The 13,649-nt window shown below is 38.7% G+C and overlaps 1 protein-coding gene across 2 annotated transcripts in view; it reads left to right on the top strand.

Moving 5' to 3' along the window:
* The window catches only part of VTI1A (vesicle transport through interaction with t-SNAREs 1A), a 109,906-nt gene that overhangs the window by 19,262 nt on the left and 76,995 nt on the right, over positions 1-13,649 (top strand). For both annotated transcript variants that reach the window (XM_014589935.2, XM_014589936.2), the window contains exon 3: positions 4,106-4,216. In XM_014589935.2, the coding sequence (XP_014445421.1) occupies positions 4,106-4,216 (111 nt within the window). The remainder of the gene's footprint in view (positions 1-4,105; positions 4,217-13,649) is intronic.

Raw genomic sequence — 13,649 nt, 5'->3', positions numbered from 1 at the left:
TTATAAAAGCATACTGGGTACCAGATACTGGGTTAAGCATATTTTATAATATTAAGTTTTCTCAAAAGCCCTGTGAGGCAAGTACTACTTGCCAAAAACTTAAGAGTCTGAGATTTTCCCCTACTTGCAAACTAGTAAGTAGGCTTGTCATTTCTTGGATGTTTATGGAAGACATGGGACTCCTAGGTCAGAGACTTTTATTACTCACAGCAAATGCAGGTGCCAGTGTCAGCCTCGTTGCATCAGTTTGCTGAGCACCCACTCTACAGGCGAGATGCAGGTACTCCTAGATGTATGTGTACATAAGTAGTGGACCATCTTACAAGCGAGGAACATGTAGCCTGTGAGATGTGCCACTTTCTAGCAACTCGTGACTAAGCCTGCTACCGAGGTTGCTCTCAGCGATCACAACCCTGAGAAAAGACTCAGACAGAGCCTTCCAGACCTCGCATTCTTGGCATATCCAGTAAGACATAGCAGAATGATTCTCAACACTTATTCCTCCCATTGTGTAGATGGGAAATGAAGGCTTAGAGTTAGTAATTTGAGTTCCCATATTCTGTTAAGTGCTGAAGCAAGGATTTGTTTATAGATAGGTTAAACTCGGGGCTCTAGCTCATCCACCACTGCGTTTTTATATAAATAAATTCATAAATCAGGGAGACAAAACAGTACTAAAGGAAAGATTCTCAGATTTTCCTTTAGAAAGCTAAGTACCTCAAAGTGTGTTTCAACTTGTTTCTAAGCATTGGTCCTAAGTGACTGTGTTGTTTTTCTAAATACCCAGGGATACTAGTTGGTATTTTTGTCAGTACTACTTACTGATATCCTTAGGACAGTTTCCCAAAGAGTGTTTTGTTAACTGGTTTTACCTGCGCAAATAAGTTTGGGAAACTGTAGTCTAGATAGAGTTGGGAGGTGGGACCTCTTCCTTTTTCAGAACCTTCAGACCCTTTTTGGATCTGTTAGTAAGCTAAAAAGCTGCATGAATCTCTGAGATGGAACTAGAGAAAACAGCTAGACACTGGAGCATTCCTAAGCTTATTTTAGAAATATTTGTTAACAGGACCATACATCAGAGTTGTAGCTTTGGGTGTTATTTTTTTTTTCTTTTTTCTTTTTGGAGAGGTTTTTGCTATAGGGCACGTGCGCTCCCCAGACAGACAGAGAGAGACAGAGAGACAGAAAGTGAGAAATCACCCCCCAGGGGGGATGACCACGCCGCAATCCCTTCTCCTCCATTCTCCTCCCAGGATCTTGAGCACGCACGCACACACGCCCGGCATGAGTTTTAAGCCACCGGGTCCAAGACGCGAACCGCGGTCGACTACGTGGGAGTCCAGGGACATAGCCATTACGCTAACTGCTGGTCCCAGCTTTGGGTGTTATTAAGGAATGGGTAGTAGTCGTTCCTCATTGAAAAGTAAACTTTTCCCCTGTGTCTTTGACTTGGTAAGGTATGGAGCTACAGAGCTGCTGCTCTGACTTCTCTGTATCTGGTTCTTTTATAGCCGGAAGACTGAGGCTGGGGCCAGTAGGTGGCGTGGTGTTAAGGCACTCTATTCCCACATGGCCTACTGTGGCTCAAGTCTTGGACCCCGTGGCTTGAAACTCATGCTGGGTGCACAAGCGTACATGCCCAGAAATCTAGGGGAGAAAGGAAGAGAAGGCATTGGTAGCCATCCCCCTGGGTGGTAGTTTCTCATTTTTTCTTTCCCTGCCTCTTGCTGGGTCTCCAGCAAGTTCACGTGCCCTATGTCACAAACTTTAAAGAAAAAGAGTATGTGAGGCGCTCCATACCCTGTGCAATCTACACCTCATCCCTGTTGGCAGCTGTCACTTTATTTTTGTTTTCTCTCTCATCCATTTATAATTTAGTTTTAAGTGTCCTGTAATGAATACGCCTTAAATGAAGATGTATTTTCAGATTTTGACTCAAATTAACTTATTGTATGTATTTTTCTGGATATTGTGACTGGTAGAACTAAGTACTTGATTTCAGAGAGATGCTTTAAATAATTGCCTTGCTAAGTGACAATTTAAGTTATTGGCGTTTCATATTTATGTTGAAACATATTTATAGTTAAATAATTACTGTTTAAATCAAGGCTAATTAAAATTTTATTTTTTCATTATAAAAGTTGAGGTCTGGTAAATGAAATGTGATATTCTTCTTTATGTATAGTCTACTGTTTTTTTTAGTCTTTAACATCAGACAGTAGAATTTTATCAGTGATACACTTACAGTTTTTATGGAAATAGCTTATTAGAATGCTTCAAGAGGCAACATTGGTGAGAACATTTTGTGTGTGAGTTTTTCAGAAATGGCATGGGCCAGATTTTTCTTGGAACCAGTATTTATTTTATTTTATTTTATTTTATTTTATTTTCTATGACAGGGTCTCGAAGTGTTGCTGTCTTTTTGCCTCAGTCTCCCAGCTGCTATTGCAATTATGTGCCACCATACCCAACTCTCTCTCTCTGTCTTTTTTCTTTTTTCAAAGTCCACTTATCCTTTTCTTTTCATGGGACAGACAGACAGACACAGGCAGGTACCATTGACAGGACCTTGCCATCCTTCAGTTCTTTTCCTAGTCTCTTAGCTGGTCAGGGTCACAGGCACACAGGGTCATGCCTGACCTATCAAAGCAACTGAGGATCTTAACCAGGGCATCCCATGGGGTTCCTGCATCACATAGCAGTGCCTCCTGATAACACCACCATGGCTGGACCACTCGGGGCTCCTTTTTAGACAGAGTTTTGCTTGATTGCCCAGGCCAGCTTCCTGCTCGTGATTCTTCTGACTTAGTCTTCTGAGTCACTGGGATTTTAGGTGCACACCATCAGCCCAGCCTTTAGGTTGAATTAGAAATCAAACCTGGGCTCCCGTGTGATCCCGCCCATGGAGTACCATGTCCTATTAGCATACACCACCAAGGCTGGGCCATGGTTTTTATCTTTGAATGCTACAAAGAAGTTATCTTTGGCACTTTGTGTAGTGTTTGCCGCATTCTTCATCATCATTACTCTAGTTAACATTAGCCTAATAATCACCAAGTAAAAGACACTATTCTAAGCATGGTATAGGAATTACTTCCCTTAATCTTCACAGGTGCTCTACGGCAGAAATACTATTTTAGAAATGACAAAAATAAGCAACAGAGATGTTAAGAAACCTGTCCAATGTAAATGACTAATAAGTAGAATGTGACTCCAAAGTCTGTATTCTAAACCATTACAGTACATTTCCGTACTGCTGCCTATTCAGCTTGCATGTGTTGTTCCCAGAGTATATGTGATAATAGATTATTAAAAAGTAACGAGCTGTGATTTCAGGGAGCTATGTGTAATTGAGCATTCAAGTCCTTATTAGCATGGTTATAAAGTATAAGGAATTAAGACTGGAGGCTGAGATTGCATGTCGTTAGTATGTGACTTTTCTACTTAGAAAAGACCTTCCAGAAGAAATTTCACCAAATAATTAAGGCTGGGCTGATATTTCATGGATTAGCAATAGAAATAATTATTTGAAATATCCTCCCAAGTTCTGCAGGTTCATGACTAGGAGACCATACCTGGTTGGATTGAATGATGCCTACTCCAAGGATATTGAAATCAAATTTTTAAGACTGGGTTAATGTATGTGTTTTAAAAGAAATTATCTTTTTTTAAATTATTTATTTAATTTTATTTATTACTATTACTCTTCAGTTTGACCAAAGAAAGACAGAGACAGGGAGAGAGAGAGAGCCACAGAGAAAGAGAGAGAGAGAGAGAGAGCCACCAGATTGGTGACTTGAACTATAGCCAGCCATGTGGGAGTCCAACACCTTAACCACCACACCACCTGCCATCCCCAAAAGAAATTCTTGTCTAAGTAAGCACTTTGGCACTCTGTGAGCCATTGGCAAGTACTCAGTAACTATTCAACAAAACAAAAATTAAAAGCAAAAGTAATTCCAATGTTAATTTGATCACCCAGCACTTTGGGCCTGGTTCCTCAACTGTAAAATTGGGAATTGGAATTAAATTCTTCCAGCTCTAAATGGTTGGTCATATAGAGTATACATATGGTTTAAAAAGTGGTTTTCTTTCTCTTTTCTAGCTTGAACAGATGGATTTAGAAGTCCGAGAGATACCACCCCAAAGTCGAGGACTGTACAGCAACAGAATGAGAAGCTATAAGCAAGAAATGGGAAAACTTGAAACAGACTTTGTGAGTCAACTTCCATCCCTTGTTATGGTTACTGACTTTTCAATTGGATTTTCACTTTGTTTTTTTTTAATTTCTTTTTCATACCTCCATCATCATAAAATTAATACTTTTCAAGAGCTTCTGAAAAAGACAATAAGCGGCTTTTATTGTTCATGAATTAGGGATCTAAAAAATGGTTATATATAGGGCTAATGATGAAGTTTAAGGTACATTGGGTTGATGACTCACAGTAGGTTCAATCATGTGGTCCTTTGGGTCACAATAGGATTTATTGGTATTTAACATTGATTAGAATTTTGAAACCCAGTTTCTAGGATTACAGAATTTACAACTTTTAATGCAGTATGGATGGATGGACTTAAGGATTCATGAATCTCCTGAAAGTATGTCTGTATTTTCATATGCACATTTCCATGTTCATCTTTTATCTCAGATAAACTCCATAGATTTCACTAGTTCTTGAAAGGGTATACTATGCCCTTCCCCTAAAAAGGTGAGAAGAACTACACTTTTATTTAATCATTTCTTCCTTTATACTGATTTCTCATGTGACTATTTAGCTTTCTTTTCTTGTATATCTGGCTTTCAATTCTACCCACTCTATCACAGTTTTTTTACAGAGCTTTTTTGCTTTAGGGTGCATGCACTTGCCAGAGAGACAGAGAGACAGAAAGTGTGTAAATCACCACCACCACCACTCCCTCCCCCCCGGGGGAAGGGCCACATCACAATCCCTTCTCCATTCTCCTCTTGGGATTTTGGGCAGGCACATACATGTGCCCAGTGTGAGTTTTAAGCCACTGGGTCCAGGACTCGAACCCCGGTCAATTACATGGAGTGCAGCAATGTAACCATTACACTATCTGTTGGTCCCTTTTCTTTTTTTAATTTGATAAAAGTATTATATACTTGCCAGAGGGAGATGGAAATCAGGGGTGGGTGAGAGAAAGTACTCCCCATTGGGGATGGTTATGCCACAATTCGTTCTTTTCCATTTCTTCTTTTAAAATTTTAGTCATGGATATACTTGTGCCTGGTACGTTTTTCAGGCTGTTGGGTCCAAGATTTGAACTGCACACTTTGCTATGTAGAATCCAGGTACCTTAACCACCATATCACCAGCTGGCCCAGGAAGTGTAAAAATATAAATTTAAAGGCATAATGTTAAAATTGTTAGTAGTGAGGCTGGCAGGTGGTGTGGTGGTTAAGGTGGTTAAGGAGTCCCACATGGCTAACCGTGGCTTGAGTCCCAGACCTGGCAGCTAGCTTTTTCATTTTCTCTTTCTCTCTCTCTCTCTGTCCCTCTCTGAAAAATTAAAATAAATAAATAAATAAAGTTAAATAAGATCATTCTTTTAAAAAAAATTGTTAGTAGTTCGAAATTAACAGAAGTAGAAAGGATCTAATTGAGCAGTTCACTTCTGGTTATATATCCAAAAGAATAGACAGCAAGGTATCAAAAAGAATATGAACATCCATGTTCATAGCAGCATTTTCACAATAGCAAAGAGATGGAAAAAACCTAAGTCAGTGGACCAGCAGTTGGCATAATGGTTATGTCACTGAACTCCCACATAGTCGATCATGGTTCAAGTCCCTGTCCCGACCGCTTAAAGCTCACACCAATCACGGTGCATGTGTGCCCAAAATCCCAAGAGGATAATGGAGAAGAGGGATTGCGGCATGGGCATTGATTTCAAATGAAAATTGAGGATGTTATTCTAAGTGCAATTAAAAAAAGGCACAAAATTTCTGTGTATGTGAAATATCTAGAGAAGTCAAATTTATAGAAACGCAGAAAGTGGAATGGTGATTGCCAGATACTGTGGGGAGGGCAAAAATGAGAATTGTTGTTTTAAGAGCATAGGGTTTAGGTTTGTAAGATAAAAAGTTCTGGACATTGCTGCTCAACAGTGTGAATATATTCAATACTACTGGATTGAGCTGCAATAGCACAAACTGGTAAATGCTGCTACTTGGCCAGGTAAAACCACATGGGGGGCCCAGGTTTGATTCCCTGCCCACCCTGTAAGCCATGCACAGTGGTATATACCTATAAACCTAGCTGCTTAGGAGGCTGAGGCAAGAGGATTGCAACATTGTAAAAGCTTGTCTAAAAAATAAAATATTGGGAACCAACGGTTAGCGTAATGGCTATGTCGCTGGATTCCCACGTAGTCGACCATGGTTCGCGTCACAGACCCGGTGGCTTAGAACTCACGCTGGGCGCGTGTGCGTATGTGCCCAAGATCCCGAGAGGGGAATGGAGGAGAAGGGATTGCGGCGTGGTCATCCCCCCTGGGGGGGTGACTTCTTGCTTTCTGTCTCTATGTCTCTGTCTGTCTGGCGAGCACACGCGCCCTATAGCGAAACCTCAAAAATAAATAAATAAATAAATAATAAAAATAAATAAATAAATAAAATATTGAAAATAATTTTAAAAATTCAACACTACTGAACTGTATAAGATTTTATGTTATGTGTATTTTACCATAGTTTAAAAAGATAAAAACAACATTTATTTATTTATTTTAGTTTTTGCTATAAGGTATATGTGCTCACCAGAGACAGAGAAAGGGAGAAGAAAAAATATGAGAAATCATCCTCTAGGGAGGATGGCCACAATGCAGTCCCTTCTCCTCCGTTTTCTTCTAGGAGTTTTGGGCATGCACACACACATGCCCAGTGTGATTTCAAGCTGCTGGGTCTGGGATTCGAACTGCACAGTTGCCCATCTGGGATCCAGCTTCCTTAACCTCCATGCCACCCACTGGCCCAAACAAAATATTTTTTAAATACTGATAAGGGTAAAGAAGTTAACACAATGACTCCCAACAGCTCTTGTATAGGCTGGCACAGGAAATTAGGATTTCAGCAAATAAATTAAATTTCATTTCATTCACATTTAAAAAAAAAAGTTACAGATGAGGAAAGATCTGATATTTACCTGTGAATGACTGAAATCATGTGTTGGCACATAAATCTACTGCATTTCTGAATCTGGGGTCCAAACTCATATAAAGTCAAGAGTTTATAAGGATCTTGCCACCTGTGTTTCTGCCTTGGGTGTTTTACTTTTGGAGGTTTCGCCTTCTAGGCTACATGTACCTTTCCACCACAAGGCCAATGGCAGTAGAAACTCCTGCTAGAGTCTGGAAATAGGATGGTTTATAGTTATGCATGGTTTTTTATAACAGCTCTTGTATAGGCTGGCACAGGAAATTAGGATTTCAGCAAATAAATTAAATTTCATTTCATTCACATTTAAAAAAAAAAGTTACAGATGAGGAAAGATCTGATATTTACCTGTGAATGACTGAAATCATGTGTTGGCACATAAATCTACTGCATTTCTGAATCTGGGGTCCAAACTCATATAAAGTCAAGAGTTTATAAGGATCTTGCCACCTGTGTTTCTGCCTTGGGTGTTTTACTTTTGGAGGTTTCGCCTTCTAGGCTACATGTACCTTTCCACCACAAGGCCAATGGCAGTGGACCTAGTAGAAACTCCTGCTAGAGTCTGGAAATAGGATGGTTTATAGTTATGCATGGTTATTTATATTTTAGTAAATATTATCCTGTAAAGTTGAGATGAACTATATCAGTCACTCTGATGCAATTGCCTTTTTAACTGTGTTCCTATTTTATTTTTTAAAAATTAAAATACATAATGAGCCTAAACTGATAAATATAAATGCCTAGCTTCTGTGCTCTGTACTAGATAAGACCCCTTCTCCTATTGCTATGTGAAAGGATTTTTTTTTTTTGCATTCAGAATATGAGGTATAGTGAGAAAATTGAATTGAGAACTTGTCAACTGAACTTTATACTTAGAAAATTCTAACTAGAGGTTTAATAATAAGTGAGGAAAGTAAAATAAGGTATTTTAAGGGTTGTTTAAAGGTCATTTATCTCATTTTAATGAACTCTTTCTGAAGATTTTTGTTGTGAATTTTTGGAAAACTAAGTGTATTAGTTTGCTAGGGCTAACATAACATGTTCTACAGACTGGTTGGCTTCAACGACAGGAATTTAGTTTTTCATAATTCTAGAAGTTGGAAGTCTAAGACTAATACGTTGGGCAGGTGGGTTCCTTGATTTGTAGGTAGCTTCTTCATTGTCTCTATCCTTGATTTGTAGATAGCTTCTTCATCGTCTTCATATGGTCTTCCTTCTCTCCATGTTAGTGTCCTAATTTTCTGTTTCTGTGAGGACACTAATAATATTGAATTAAGGCCCACCCTAATGACTTCATTTTAACTTAATTATCTCATTGAAGACCCTATCTCCAAATAAAGATAGACTTAAAAGATGGTTGTATTTACCAACTTTTCAACTTTATGATCACAAAAGCAATATATATTTAGGAGAAAGTGCTTCAAATTCCCATACAAATTTTTGGTTTTCATTTTAGTGTGGTACAGTAATTTACATGAGATACTTAAGAGTTTATTATAAAATAGGCTGTGTTAGATTATTTTTTGCCCAACTGTAGGCTAATGTAAGTGTTCTAAGCATGTTTAAAATAAACTAGACTAAGTAAATGTTCAGTAGGTTAGGTATATTAAATGCATTTTCAACTGATGATACTTTCGACTTATGATAGGTTTACAGGACATAACCCCATTCTAAATTGAAGAGCATCTGTACAGTTACATTCTCAGTGTGAGGGTTAGGACTTTAATATATGAATTTGGGGAAGACAAAATTCAGCCCATAGCATTGAGAATATTTTTCATCTTAAAAATTTTTCAGTAGTGAGCCAGCTGGTGGCATGGTGCTTAAGATGGCTGGATCCCACATGACTGACTATGTGGTTCAAGTCCCAAACCCAGCGACTTGAACATGCAAAATACACACATGTGTATATTCCCAAAATCTCAAGAGGAGGATGGAGGAGAAGGGATTGTGGCATGGCCATCCCCTCTGGTTGGATGGGTGTGGGGGGGTATTCTCACTCCACCCCTTTTCCCCAGTGAGGACATATCCATAGTAAATTTTTAAATAATAATACTTTTTTTCAGAAATTGAGTTATTTCTTTGGCTCATTAGAAGTCAACTAACCCAATTTCAGTAATTTTTTGCTTCCTAAGAGTCTAATTCTAGGTATAGTTCTTCAGGTATTTAGAAACTGATACTTGGATAAGCATTCCTTTCTCAGTTATGCTTTCTATTATAAAGAAATATGAAACCAAGTACTATGAACTAAAAATTTATTCTCCCAACTATCATTTAAAATTCATGTATTTATATGTATATTTGCCACTACAGCTTTCTGCTACCATGACAGGAAACATCTTTCTACTTCTATTATACAGTGTTTTACAGTTTGTGAAGTACTTTAACATACATTATTTATTTCATGGTATAAAGAGTAGACAGAGCAAATGTGGATTACTATCCTCATTTGCACATGATAGAACCTAGAGGCTCAGATCAATTAACAATGTGATTCAGCCAGTCTTTCTTGAGTTCTGTAGTGTATCAGGTACTGTCTTAGGTGCTATAATACAGTGGCAAACAAAATAAAGTCCTTGCTGTTATGGAATTTAAATTCCAGTGTAGGGGGTGGAAATCTAATGGGAAGACAATAAACAAATAAATATTAGTATAACTTTAATTAGTGATCAATGCTTTAAAGAAAAACAAAATAAGTAAAGGGATAGAGAGTACCAGCAAGGTCGTTGTAGCTATTTCTATTAAAGTGTTTCTTGTGGCTTAAGTGAGAGAGGACAAGTGGTGTGTATCATTACAGAGGGAAGCAAAAGAAATACCTATTGGAGCCTTGTGGGCCATGATAAGGACCTTGACTTTTATTCTGGGTTGATAAGAAGCCACTAGATGGCTTTGAAGAGTGGTTCTTGACTTCTGCTTTATAGCTTTCTTTATGTTATCATACTAGATCACATAATATATTTAAATAGAGAGCATAAAATACATAAATCTTGTTTTAATTTTTTTTGTAGGTAATTCTTTATTTTTCTACTTTGCAAGGGCACATGCACTTACTAGAGAAAGGATGAGAGGGAGAAGGTGTACCCCTCTGGAGTATGGTCGTGCCACAGTCCTTTTGCCTCCATTTCTCCATTCTGTTGGGATTTGGGGCATGCATGTACACACCTGGCGTGTTTTTTAAGCCACTGGGGCCAGGACTTGAATGATTGTTGGCTGCATGGATCCAACTACCTTAGCCAATAGTCCACGGGCCAGTCCTATATTGAATTGTTATATTTTGAAAGGAATTAAGAATCTTCTTAAAGACACTGATAACTTTTTTGAAATATCTACCATACCTGGAAATATTGAATTCCAAAAGAAAAATAGTAGAGATCATCCTTAATCTGTATATACAAATAAAGCCATTCTCCTATTACTTTTTTATATTTTAAAGAGAAATTTTTGCTATATGGTACATGTGCTCATTGGAGAAACAGAGAGACAGAAGGCAAGAAATCTCCCCCAAGGTGGATGGCTATGCTACAACCCCTTCTTCTCCATTTTCCTCTCGGGATCTTGGGCATCCACGCACACATGCCCAGCGTGACTTTTAAATCACTGGGTCCGGGACTCAAACCATAGTCAGCCATGTGGGAGTCCAGCTACATAGCCATTATGCCATCTGCTGGTCCCCTCTTCTACCTCTTTTTAATATCAGGACTTTGGGAGAATATTCATGCCCATTGGGAAAGGCAGGAGACAGCTCAGTACTTTTTACTTTGATCCCTTTGTCCGCTTGTTTTTGTTCCTTAGCCCTTCGTCCTCATCTGACTGCTCTTTAGAGTTCTAGATTCCTTACGTTTCTCCATCACCTACTTGACTGTTTCACTGTGTGCGTTGTCATTACTCCTGTGACATCAGTGACTACATCAATACTAACCTCTATTTCTAGCTCTGAATTTCTTTTTTCTTTTCTTCTTTTTTATTTTATTTTTTGTTTTGTTTTGTTTTTAGAAAGATTTTTGCTACAGCCCATGTGTGCTCATCAGAGAGACAGAGAAAGAAAGCAAGAAATTAACCCCCAGAGAGGATGGCCACTCCACAGTCCTTTCTTCTCTATTCTCCCCTCAGGATTTTGGGCACATATGCACACACACCTGGTGTGATTCTTAAGCCACCGGGTCCGGGCCTTGATCAACTATGTGAGAGTCCAGCAACATAACCATCGTGCTATCTGCTGGTTCCTCTAGCTCTGAAATTCTCTGTAGTTCCAGATTCATTTATATTTTAAATGTAGCGACAGAAATGCGTGATTTTTTTTTCCTATGATAAGGGTCTTTGTCAACTATCTTTAACAAAAGATAGGTTAAGAAAGCATGACAAATTTATTGATTCAACATTTTACATGATATAGAAGTCTTCAGAAATAAAGACTCCAGGACCCAGGGAAGAGTGCTGATAGGAAAAACATGTGCTTAGTTTTGATGAAGAAAGGATAGCCATGTAGGAGTGTGACAGAGGGCGTGAACCAGCAGTAATGCACTGAGGGAAGGGAGGACTCAGCAAGAGCTGTCTGTTCAGGTTCTTCTTGGCCTCTTCATGCGGTATTCCTTCCTCTTAGCTGTGGGGCAGGAGCTGTCTGGAGTGAGGGTCTCCAAGGGAGAAGAGAGAGAGTCACCTGTCTAGGTTTCATGGCTTGCTTTGGGTGAGAAGCATTCTAGTTTCTAGGAACCCACTTTGAAGAAGAGGAATTCCAGTTTTCTTTCATAGGAGAAAAAAGGAGTAGGAGGCTGGAACCAGCAGTTAGCGTAATGGCTGCATCACTGTACTCCCATGTAGTCGACCACAGTTCGAGTCCCAGAGCTGTGGTTTAAACTTAGGCCAGGCGCTTGTGCATGAGTACCCAAATCCCAAGAGAAGAATGTAGGAGAAGGGATTGTGGTGTGCCCATCCCCCCTGGGGGAGGTGATTTCTCGCTTTCTGTCTCTCTGTCTCTCTCTGTCTTTCTGGCGAGTGCATGGGCCCTATAGCAAAAACCTCTCAAAAAAAAAAAAAAAAAAACACACACACACACACACACATACACAAAAAACCCTAAAAGAGTAGGAGACAACAGGATGGGAGAATGTCAGAAAGATCCTGCCTCTGAAGCCTTCCAATCACTTTTACTTTAAAGTTCTCAACATTTTAAAGTTACATACTTTGGGGTATCATATTTGAGCCCTGACATTACTAGACACCTCTACCCCTGAGTCCCTTTAATATCCTCAGAATCAATAAGGACTGATAGGAGTTATTACTAATTTCTTCTCTGTATCACCATTCACACCCTATTGGTCACTGAGAATTAGCAGTACTGCTATTTAGCTGTTTCCACTACCAGAAGCTATTTTAGTTTCTCACCCTAGACAATTGCAATAGTTTTGCCTACTTCTGCCATTCTAAACTCTCTGCACTACTCCAAACTTATCGTACTAGCACACTGATCTGAATACGTCATGCTACTATACAAAATCCTACAGAGTCCTCATTGTTGGCTGAATAAAATCCAGATCAACTTCTAGGCTATCTATTCTATTCCATTATTTAATGTGTCTAGTAATTTTATTAATTCTGTTATTATATGCTTGATATTATTGACCCTATGTTGTTAAAAGCCTAGATTTTAATATTTTTCTTTATAGCTGTGTATGTCAACCATTTTTAAGAATTACCACCCTGCAAAGCAGCCTTTTAAAATATTTTTCTCCTAACTATCCCTTCTTGCCCACCCTGCCCAGGAAATGTTAATACCACAGATACACTGTGTAGCTATACATTTCTACAGTGGCCCTTTGCAGGGCTATATATCTTTGTAGTATCTAAGATTCTTACTTTCAGAAGAACTAATTTTTGCTTCCTTGGGCATAATACTGCCCCTATTGACAATGCATGCTTGAGAGAATGTGAGCTTTCTTCACGCAGGGAGATAATTTATTGGTAAATCACATTGATCCTTTCAAAGTTTATTGTTAAACTTTGTTAGGATGTGTGTACTTTTTTTTTTTTTTAAGGTTTTTGCCATAGGGCACTTACACTCACCAGAGAGAGACAGAGAAAGAGGGAAAGTGAGAAATCTCTCCCTAGATAGGATGGCCATGCCACAGTCATTTCTTATTCACTATACTCGGGATTCTGGGCATGCACACAGCATGATTTTCAAGCTGCTGGGTCCAGGACTCACACTACAGTTGGCCATGTGGGAATCCAGTGCCTTAACCAGCATGCTACCTGCTGGCCTCTAGAATAGTCCTATTTATTTTTAGAGTTTTTTTTTCTTTTTTTATTTAAATTTATTTATTTACATTCATTCACTGTACATCATTACAACATGCAAAATGAGATTTTCCATCCAGATTACACTGTATATTGGTTCAATCAAGCACATCAGCATACATGTTATCATCAACAAATAATTTTCCATTTCTTATTTCCTAATGTTTTTCTTTTTTTTTTT

Source organism: Tupaia chinensis, unplaced genomic scaffold (assembly GCF_000334495.1).
Source record: "Tupaia chinensis unplaced genomic scaffold, TupChi_1.0 Scaffold000392_1, whole genome shotgun sequence".
NCBI lineage: Eukaryota > Metazoa > Chordata > Mammalia > Scandentia > Tupaiidae > Tupaia > Tupaia belangeri.
Note: the sequence above shows the minus strand (reverse complement) of the source record. Positions and strands in the feature narration are given on the sequence as shown.